This window comes from Canis lupus, chromosome 28 (genome assembly GCF_003254725.2).
Source record: "Canis lupus dingo isolate Sandy chromosome 28, ASM325472v2, whole genome shotgun sequence".
Taxonomy (NCBI): Eukaryota; Metazoa; Chordata; class Mammalia; order Carnivora; family Canidae; genus Canis; species Canis lupus.
In genome coordinates, this window is record NC_064270.1 from 21,686,474 (window position 1) to 21,697,556 (window position 11,083).

At 35.7% G+C, this 11,083-nt stretch overlaps 1 protein-coding gene across 13 annotated transcripts in view; it reads left to right on the forward strand.

Moving 5' to 3' along the window:
- ADD3 (adducin 3) overlaps window positions 1–10,111 on the forward strand; it is a 124,978-nt gene extending 114,867 nt beyond the window's left edge. For 8 of the 13 annotated variants that reach the window (XM_049103595.1, XM_025467166.3, XM_025467165.3 and 5 more), the window contains 6 exons: window positions 326–583; window positions 2,056–2,175; window positions 2,643–2,729; window positions 5,405–5,528; window positions 7,174–7,269; window positions 7,876–10,111. In XM_049103595.1, the coding sequence (XP_048959552.1) occupies window positions 326–583; window positions 2,056–2,175; window positions 2,643–2,729; window positions 5,405–5,528; window positions 7,174–7,269; window positions 7,876–8,168 (978 nt within the window). In that variant the 3' untranslated portion in view covers window positions 8,169–10,111. The remainder of the gene's footprint in view (window positions 1–325; window positions 584–2,055; window positions 2,176–2,642; window positions 2,730–5,404; window positions 5,529–7,173; window positions 7,270–7,875) is intronic. The other 5 variants (XM_025467167.3, XM_049103596.1, XM_049103597.1 and 2 more) reach the window with 1 other exon arrangement.
- The last annotated feature ends 972 nt before the right edge of the window (window positions 10,112–11,083 follow it).

The window sequence follows — 11,083 nt, forward strand, 5'->3', positions numbered from 1 at the left end:
ATGAGCACTGAGATTTGGCTTCCAGAAAACTGGAAAATAGCTAGGAAAATGTTTCTGGTCAGCAGTTTTGAAATTACCTTTGTCAGGAACAGTTGTGTGAGTGGAAATCACATTGTCAGCTGGAATCCGTTTTAACCAGATCTTGAAATTTGCTTAATTTCAACTGTAGTGTTATGTGGAGGATATCTGGGGTTTGAAAGGTATTTTCCCCTTTGTTTTTCAACAAATGAGTCTTTTTCATCATTCATATAAAGAATTAAGAGTCCAAATTCTGTGTTTGGTACATTTTTGATTGTTTCAAATGTGGGTTTTTTTGCTCTCGTAGGGATATAGAACTGGCTATGCTTATAGGCATCCTCTCATTCGAGAGAAGCCCAGGCACAAGAGTGATGTGGAAATCCCAGCAACTGTGACTGCCTTTTCCTTTGAGGATGACACAGTGCCACTCTCTCCTCTCAAGTACATGGCACAGAGACAGCAGCGTGAGAAAACAAGATGGCTGAACTCTCCAAATACTTACATGAAAGTGAATGTGCCTGAAGAGTCTCGGAACGGTGAAACCAGTCCCAGGACCAAAATCACAGTATGTCACTATTTTATGTGGTTTGCCTTTACTAAATATTTTGCCTGCTTACTCATTAATTGAATATTCTGCATTAAAAAATTGGAAAAGCAGAATAAAATAATAATAACCTGCCATTTATCAGATATAAACTTTGTACAGAATACTTTGTTTTATGAGCCATAAATGAATTCTCATTTAATTCTCTTGAGGATTTTTCTTTCCCATTTTATAGATGCAAAAACTGAGGCACAGAGAGATTAATCATTTGTAAATAGTAAAGTCAGGATTTGAATGCATACAGTGACTCTGGAGCCCTGTTCTTACTCCATTACTTGATACTGTTTTGCAGTTTGTACTATCCCAGTGAAATCAGAGCTATAAAAGTTACCGACAAGTTATAGTGCCAAAGCTTCATGAATGACTGCACATAGTTATCCTTAGGCAGGATCTTGTAGAGAGAGGAAATCGGTTGTCTTATCTTTTTCAACATTTTGCTTCAGATTTGCTTTAAGTTTAGTGTTTATTGCCAAATATCCTCTAAATACTCAAAATTAGTTCATCCTGTCATATAAATTAGTAACATTCGATATGGAAGTGCCTACACTTGAAAGCGTTTTTCCTTAGTCTATAAGATTTCTTATCTCCTAGTAATTAAACTCCTAAGTTTCCCAGAATTAATTTTATTGACAAGACTGATAGCCAGCCATTATTAATCTTGATATATATTAGCCTTCTTTTAGTGATATAATAAGGGGTGAAGAAGAATTCTATAAGACTTCCATCCCTATCGTTCTATTATATTAGGAGTTACTACCAAATTACCCTCTTTGTAAAATGCTAGTCAGAGGGTTGGCCTTTTCTAGCATCCAAAAATAAAAAATGAAGTCTCAAAAACAATCTCGTAAGGGATTCCTCAAGTCCTTTTTGTGACTTAGCCATCAGTTGAAGAAACTTCAATGCAGGCACCATCTCTCAGTGTGAATTAATACAAGATCAAGCTCTGTATCTGTTCTTGGAACATTTGAGCATCGTATTTGAAAATGCCAAAAGGATAAAAAAAATTTTTTTGAAGATTTTATTTATTCATGAGAAAGAGAGAGAGGCAGAGACACAGGCAGAGGGAGAAGCAGGCTTCTGCAGGGAGCCTGACATGGGACTTGATCCTGGGACTCCAGGATCATGCCCTGGGCCAAAGGCAGGTGCTAAACTGCTGAGCCACCCAGGGATCCCCAAAAGGAGAAAATTTAAATAGCCATATAAGTGAGTAGTCATGTGAATAGTAATCACATTTTTTTAAGTGAGTGCTGATGGTGAGCGTTTTTCTAAGTAGTATGAGATAGACAGTGATTGACTACTAAATACTGCTTAGTGAAATTCTTTGAAATATTGGCAGCGTATGCTCCCTCTTCTTGAGTCAATTAATAGTTACCAAGAACCTTCTATGTTTCCTTAACACAAAGCTTCATTTATATATTTTTTTTATTTTTTAGTGGATGAGAGCAGAGGACTCTTCTAAAGTTAGTAGTGGAACACCTATCAAAATTGAAGATCCAAATCAGTTTGTTCCTTTAAACACAAACCCAAATGAGGTACTAGAAAAGAGAAATAAGGTAAGATGTGGTCTTCTGTGGCCAGGGGAGGCATTTTTATACCATTTTATGTTCAAATCACTAGTGAGATTAAATCTAATTAATACCGTACTTGGGGGGTTGAATAAAGAAGAATTTGAAACTCAGTATAATTTTAGCTTGTATTGAATACCTCCAGCTCTGTGCTAGTCACTGGTGAGTGGGCTCACACAGAGAAGTAGTATTAAACATATTGTTGCTGTATTAGTGAAAGTGAACCCTGGCATTTGTGGAAAATGTAATTCTTGAACCACGTAAGACAATAGGAAATCACCCATTAAGAAGAGTGGAAGAGATGAATGTGAGTTGTTGGGATGGTCAGAGAGGATTTTGTGGAGGCAGGAACGAAAGAGGCTCTGGGTGGTCAAATAGCAAGCCTCTGGGAAAAGAGAGAGTAAAGGTCATCTGCATAGTTGCCCCTAAGAACCTTATATTGTATTTCAATTCAGATTCGAGAACAAAACCGATATGACTTGAAAACAGCAGGACCCCAATCTCAATTGCTTGCTGGAATTGTTGTGGATAAACCTCCTTCTGTAAGTCCGTGAAGCAGTATGATCTTTGGTTTTCATCTGCCACATTAATTTCTTTGTATTTTACATATGAACACTTATTAATATAAGCACAAGTTAAAAAGTCAAATAATTGCAAGACTTAAAATGTCACTTTGAACTCCCAATTTCCAAGGGCAAGGACTTTCTTCTAGCATTCATGTTTCTTTCTTTAAAGAAAAAAAAAAAAAAAAGATTTCATTTATTTATTTGAGAGAGAGCCAGAGAACACAAGCAGGGGAAACAGTCCTGGGATGCTGGGCTCCATCCCAGGACCTTGGGATCATGACCTGAGCCAAAGACAGATGCTTAACTGACTGAGCCACCCAGGCATCGCTACCTCCACATTTCTAAAGAGCTTCTTTGTTCTGCTTTTTCTTAGTCTATTAATTTTAGTCCTCGATTGATTTCCTTGAATCAGTGTCATTGACTGTAAGAAGTACCATTATTTTGTATATCACTAAAAGAGAGAAAACCCCTGACAATCATAACTGTAGGATGCCATCAATCATGAGATGAGGGGAATCCCTGGGTGGCTCAGCGGGTTGGCGCCTGCCTTTGGCCCAGGGCGCGGTCCTGGAGTCCTGGGATCGAGTCCCACGTCGGGCTCCTGGCATGGAGCCTGCTTCTCCCTCTGCCTGTGTCTCTGCCTCTCTCTCTCTCTCTATCGTGAATAAATAAATAAAATCTTAAAAAAAAAAAATCATGAGATGAATCCCAATTTCAGAGATGAGAAAATGTGGGGGAAAGATTATATTACAGTTTCTTTGTTAAATCAGCTTTCAGTGTTTATATTATTAAATGTTTACTGCTGAGCCAGGTAGTATCCCATGATTACATTTCCTTTCTTCTATATACTTTGACTCCTGGGGTTAATAAGTGCCTCTGTTTTTCATATGCTTAGTATTTTGGGTACATTGGTTTAGTTCTTCCCAAACTTTTCAGAGACATTATAAAGCCCTTCTTAATATTATTTTCCAGAGGGTCAAAGGTAACAGGTAATCTCTCATTCCTCTGCCATTGCAGTCCAGATGTGGACTGATTGCTCTTCAGGCCAGCTGCAGAGGCTGACCCAAGGATTCCTCTGCTTCTTGCCTGTGTGGTATCCCTGTTTCCTGCATTGTGTCTTCCAGTTTTTTCACTTATTCCTTTATCATTGAGTACATCTTCTTACTAGCTTTCTGAGAAAGGATACCTAGGAGGTAACAGCCTCAAATCCTGTGTCTTACCCTCAGATATTAATATTCATATTCATATTCATATATTCATATAATAGATCTAGAATTCTAGTTTAAAATAATTTACTTCAAAACTATGGAAAGCATCACTCTGTTGTCCGTAACTCCATGTTACTGTTGAGAAGTAGGAGAAGAGCACTGTGATTCATGTGACTTTGTATAGGGCCCTTTTTTATTCTTTTAGACCTTTTCTGCATCCCTGCCATTCTGAAATTTTATGATGTGCTCTGTAGTAGATTTCTTTTAGTCTTTGTTCTTAGCATTCAGTAACCCTTTTTTTTTTTTTTTTTTTTTTTTAAGATTTTACTTATTTATTCATGAGAGACACACAGAGAGGCAGAGACACAGGCAGAGGGAGAAGCTGGCTCCATGCAGGGAGCCCAACATGGGACTCGATCCCAGGTCTCCAGGATCATGCCCTGGGCCAAAGGCAGGCGCTAAACCTCTGAGCCACCTAGGGATCCCCCAGTAACCGTTTTCAATCTGTAAAGTCCTATCCTTCAGTTCTGGGAATTTTAAAAATTTATTTCTTCAGTAGTTTTTTTCCTTCTAGTCTCTTCTGTTAAGATTTGCCGTTAGTTGGGCCTCTTTGAGCCTCTGATTTTTCTCTTTCCCCACTTTCCATCTCTTTGTTTTTTTATCCTACTTTCTGAGAGATTTGATTGACTTTATTTTCTTATTCTTCTATTTAATTTTGTTTTGATATATTTTAACAAATTTTTTAAGACTTCTTATTCCCAGAATGTGTCTTTTTTTTTTTTTAAGATCTTTTATTTATTCATTGAGAGAGAGAGAGCACAATCAGGGGGAGAGGGGCTAAGGGAGAGGGGGAAGCAAACTCCCCACTGAGCATGGATCTGGAAGTGGAGCTCCATATCAGGACCCTGGAGATCATATTCTGAGCCAAAGGCAGATGTTTAACCATCTAAGCCACCCAGGTGCCCCATGAATGTTTCTTTTTTAATAACATCCTAATTTTTCATGGATACATTTTCTCTTACTGCTCTAAGGGAATCACTTTTAAATTTCAGCGATTTTTATTGTCCTTGTTTCTTCTGAGTTCCCTTTTTCTTGTCCTGGTTTCTCCCTTCCATGTTGTAAGCTTTCCTCAGGTGTCTGGTAATGCATGGTAGTCTGTGTATATTTAAGAATGGGTCACTGAAAACCAGTCAAATGCTCTGGGTATGTGCAGAGCTTGGGAACTGGTGAGCTTTGCTATAGGGTCATTGGTTATTTCTCTGGGGAATCCCCAAATGTTAATATCTGTACTACTTTTATCTGAGGCCATTTAATTTATCTGGAGAATTTTCAGTCTCCTCCCAGTCTCCCACCATCATTCTGGGAGCCCTCAGCTATGTTTGTGCCCCTCTAACCCAGTTCTGAAGAATAAGCCTCTGATCTGTCAATGTTTTTCTCTGCAAGACCATGCAATTTGAAGATGATGATCAGGCCCCACCAGCTCCTCCCAACCCCTTCAGTCATCTCACAGAAGGAGAGCTTGAAGAGTATAAGAAGACAATCGAACGTAAACAGCAAGGCCTGGAAGGTTAGTTCATTTTCAGATTAAGCCTGTTAACCATACTACTAACAATAGAGCACCTTGAGTTGGATGATAGAAGACAGTCAGTGTTTTTGTTTTTAAATATTCTTTCTGCAATCGATTGTTCTATATCATCTCTCCCAGACCTTACTGAGTATGGGTAGAGCTAAAATACAAAGAGCCACCACAGTCCATGTATGTTAACATGTAGAGGAAACAGTTTTCTTCAGAAAGCGATTGGATGGCTACCAAAAATCTCCCATAGTAAAGTGAAATCCACAGATAAGTAAAGAATTATCAGCTAAAATAAATACAGATATAGTAATAGATTTAAACATTACAGCGTCTTTTAAGTGTCTTTAATACTTTGTAAAATCTCTGTTGTTTTTGGGTATCACAAGGTGCTAGTATTATAGTCTCAAAAGCAAACTGACAAAATTTTGATGTGACTTTTTTTAAGCATATGGACACTGTCATGAGGTTGAGTTTTTCTGACTTCAGAACCCTAAGTAAGAATTATATTTAAAAGTTGTTAATGAAACCCCAGTTAATTAAATACTAGCTCCCTTTTTTTCCCCTCAAAAATAAGAAATTCTTTATAGCAGGGGCTCTCAATCTTGGGTCTTTGTATAAGCTCCAGACAGCCCATAAGCCATCTAAAAAATATATTCTTAATTTTGTATGATACACATTTGGGGAAAGGGGGCATTCAAGGGAAGGGACAAGAAGTCTGTAGCCCCAAAAGAGGGTAAGAGCCTCTGCTTTAAAAGACCATCTACAACATACAATTGAAATTTTTACCCAAAGCAGAACAGAATGAATAAAAACTTTGTGTCCATGTTAGATATCGTGTAGAAGAAATTAACATCTGGGATCATCCAGGGGACAGTTTTTATCGGTATGTTAGTGCCTTTGTCACAAAAGGGAGTCATCCTGACTCATTAATGTGATTATACTAAATAAGTGGTATTATTGAATTTGTTTATTCTAACCTAAGGTTGGAAACTGTCGTTTTTTTTTTTTTTTCTATTTTGTTAAGTGTCCCTTTTTAATCTCTCATTTTTTGAAAGCCTAAAGATGCCAGGTAATAAATACTATATATACTCTAGAACCGTCACCTTTTATATATATATATTTTTTATAAATAGTTTCTTCCACGTTCGTTATGGCCTTCTGAATTAGCTCACTAATATTGCTCTGACAGGAATCACTAATTGGATATTGTTCAAAAATTCAGTGAGGCACTCTGCCTCATGAATGTAGCATCATTGGTGAGACTTCATCATTCTTTTCACCTGGCTGCTCAATATATTTTGGTTTTCTTTTTATTTTTTATTTTTTATTTTTTTTATTTTGGTTTTCTAACACCCTAGCAAAAGCTAAATGCATACATATTATTTGCCTGGGCTGTCAGTAGCCATGCTTCCTTACTAAAGCATGTATGTAAACTTGCTATTAGCAGCCAGAAGTGTTAACATATTAACCTCCTCTTAATGCATAGTTCTTGATATATGGGAAAGCTGTTAGCATGCTCAGCTCATTGCAGAAGAGTTTATCACATGTCTGCAGGTGTTTGATATATGCACTGACCTCCCTGAGATCTTACGCTTCTTTGTTTTGCATGGCTTTTAACTAAACTCTCATCCAACAGATGCTGAGCAGGAATTACTCTCAGATGACGCTTCATCTGTTTCACAAATTCAGTCTCAAACCCAGTCACCGCAAAATATCCCTGAAAAATTAGAAGGTATTCACTGTAACCTCCCATAGCATTCACCGAGTTAGTCTTAAGAGTTCGTCTTCTGTCATTTGTTTTTATGTAAAGAAATTGAATGCCTGATTGCAATAAGTTTGCCATGGATTTTACTTAAAGCTCCCAATAATTTTATATTTTTTTATTAAATGGTGTGCTACTTCTGCGTTTATACTGATTTGCCTTAATCTGGATTTTGGCAACTGGTAGTTCTTAAGAATTTGTGAAATTAAAAGTGATTGGTCCTACATCTTCCAATCAGAAGCATGAAATCTTTTTTCAGTTTGATTGCCAAATGACCAAAATTGAAGAAAAATACATGTTGTCTTCCTCATTTATCCTGACTTGATTTATAGTGAAAGTGTCAAATCATCAAACCAGCCTTACGCAGCTTTCATCCTTTGGTCTAATAACTTTGTCCCTTTCCCCTTTATACCTTGTAAGAAAATTAGCTTCATGCTAATAGATCCAAAGATAATAATTTATCTTTACTGAAGTTAAAGTAATGTCTTAGTACATTGCTAAAACATTTCAGTTTTGTAAAATAAAGATGTTAACTATAATAAAATAACCAAAAAACTCTACCCTCCCCTTTTGTAGAAAACCATGAGTTATTTTCCAAGAGCTTCATCTCCATGGAAGTGCCTGTCACGGTAGTGAATGGCAAGGATGATATGCTTGATGTTGAAGATGAGCTCGCTAAGCGAGTGAGTAGGTTAACTACAAGCACGACCATAGAGAACATCGAGATTACCATTAAGTCTCCAGAAAAAATTGAAGAAGTTCTGTCACCTGAAGGCTCACCTTCAAAATCACCATCCAAGAAAAAGAAGAAATTCCGTACTCCTTCCTTTCTGAAAAAGAACAAAAAAAAGGAGAAAGTTGAAGCCTAACTAAAGTCGTTTTATAATTATTATTATTACAATGTGACATTGCACATCTAAATACCACATTTAAGTTGATTATTAATAAGCAGTGGTAGATAAGATTGGGGGTATGTAGCAAACTGGACTTTAAGAACTGGAAAGAGATTTTCTAAAAGAAAAACCTATTATGAAAAAGTTTCAAATTCATCTCTCATTTTATATCTCCGAAAAAGATTCTGGATTTTTAAAACACTTGTTAGTTTTAGTTAGCTCTGCCCTCATGAAGTATTACTATAATTCACCACAAACAGATACCTGTCTGAATTACTTCAGGCCTTCTGCATAATATCTGTTGGAAATAAATTACCAGTGAACAAGTGAGAGAATTTTTATTTCTCAGCAGCTGCTTCACTGGGTAATCAGATTATAATTTTTTACCACCATTATTGACTGTACCTTTGGTTTCCCATTGTTTCAGTGGGCATTAACAGAATGCTTTAAAAGCTTCTAAGAATCTATAGCATTAGTATACACTGGCACATAATTTTTTTAAAAAGTTTAAGAAAAGATTCATTTGGAATTTTATTCATAGTATAAAATTTCCTCACCTGAAGTAACTTTCTTTGCCAAAACAAAAATCATTTTAGTAAACTATAATTTTTGAAAACTTCCTTTTTTATTAGTTTAGAAAGCCCCTTATTTTTCAACAAAGGGGATTTTGTACACATAACATGGGTTATTTAGTTTAACTCTGGCAAAAACAATTTTTGTATGTTGAGATGTTTGTATACCATTCATTATAAAAGCATCATAAGCATATTAGCCAATCATATAACAGTAGAGCATATTTAAGGCTGCTTGGTACTAAGTATACTTAAATATAATTCAAGAATCCAGGGACTTGGTATCAAAAGGGGACTAGAACATTTCAAGGTATAACTAGATCCATATTTGAACCTTATCATGTATTTTTTTTCTTAGTATTGCTAACAAATGAAGAAGCTCTCATATGGTAACCAAATGAAAAGGAAGAGAGAAAGTGAAAAATGAAGGGAACAAAAGTGGTGTCATACAAAGAATTCTAGTTTGATAGTCTTGATAGGATTTGAGGCATAGCTTATTTGAAACATGTCCCAAATTTCTGAAATTCTACTCTGCCAAAATCATTGTATTTCTTGGTTGATATTTGAGTTTTAAAAAGGTCAATTCCTTTTAGCTTCTGAATCTTTAGAAGGCAGCACTAGAAGAAATCAGTGGGTCTAATCCCCCCGTGAGAAAACCTACCACTTCGTAATTTTTACAAAGTTTTCTTATCTTGTTTCGTTTAACTTTCTTTCTAATGTAAATACAAATTTAAACCTAGACTTAATATAGTTTTTTCTCCCCTTCACCCAAGTGATGTCACAAATCAATGTAAAATCAATGATCCGAAATGGTCAGTGGGTAAAAATAATCCAAAGTGTTTCTGGAGGGTGAGTTGGCATGTAAAAAATCACATTGATTACAGTGTGTTCTAGGTCTGGTTCTGTTTGTATGTGTATGATGATGCAAAGTTGAAACAGAGCCTGGAAATTTCATTCTAGATCTCACTAACTACTGGAATCAGTGTTTTAATCTCTTAGTGGAAACTTTCAGTTGCTTAATTCTGTATTTGAGGATTTTTTTATGTTCTACATCATTTATGTTGTATTACAATGTATGTAGAAACAGTAACCTGTGAACTATGCTTTCCCATAACTTTTTAAATATATATATATATCTTAAATGAATGCAATGTGCATAAATATTTTTTAAACGCAACAGTGAACTATTTGCACCTTTTGCTAATGCCTCTATTTACTTGCTTTGGCATAAAGAATGAGCCAATGAACCTCTGTGTCCTGTGGAAAATGTATAAATGTTATCTGATATTGCTCTTAGATGTAATGCTAATTAATGTTAAATCACAAATAAACAGTATTTTAAATAGATGCATTTGGTATCATGAGCTTTCAATTCAGGGGTGGTTCCTTAGCCTGTATTACTTTGTGGAATGTTGAAAGAAATTTTTTTTAAACCACAGTGAGATTTTTTTGGGTAGGACTGTTGCTTCTGAATCAGTAATGTCCTGGTAAATTTATTTTCAAATTAATTAAAAATCCACTATGTAAAAATTACCCTTCTTGTTTCAGCTCACATTAAAAGAAATCTTCCCCTAGTGTCCTATTCTTTGTCTTGATAGTGTACGGTGACCACAAATATATCTCTGGGATCTAAAGATCTTTGAAGGACTTAGGACTCCGATTCTCAGTTTTAGATCTGCTGTTATGATCTATGGATGCCGAATAGAAAATGTTGCAGAATATGTGCTGAGTTTATAATACTTACCCTTTTCTTTGACTTTTTATTTAGGTAACAATGTGACAGTAAAAAGAATGGAAAATAGGTTACAGTTCCACCACATTAACATTCAAAATAAATCTATTCCCTTCTAACTCTGGATGATTTATAGATGTATCTCATATATGCTGGTTATCAAGGTGTGAATGTAATTTTATTCTGGGTTTTTTCTCCTTAGCATAATTCATCCTAGAAGATTTTCAAACTCAATCCTTCACATGAATGACTTCTTGTGATTTTTTTTCCCCACTTTGTCCTAAAAATAGAGTGCAAGAAGGGGAAATCATGTTAATTGAGGGTTCTGGTTAATTGAAGTTTTTGCTATAATTACCCATTATAAAAATGAAAGGTTTGGGCAGAGAAGAATAGATTCATAGTCTTGGGCATATTTAATTATTACTTTGGCTTGTAAATAACTCTGTGGTGAAAAATTGCTGCTTTAGAAGAATACTCATTTCAAAACTCCCTTCCATAAAGCAACAAAGACAGTTAACTTTAAGTTATATTTGAGAGTCAATATATAGCATGAAAGGTATGCTGCCTCTACCTTTTCCTCTAGTATT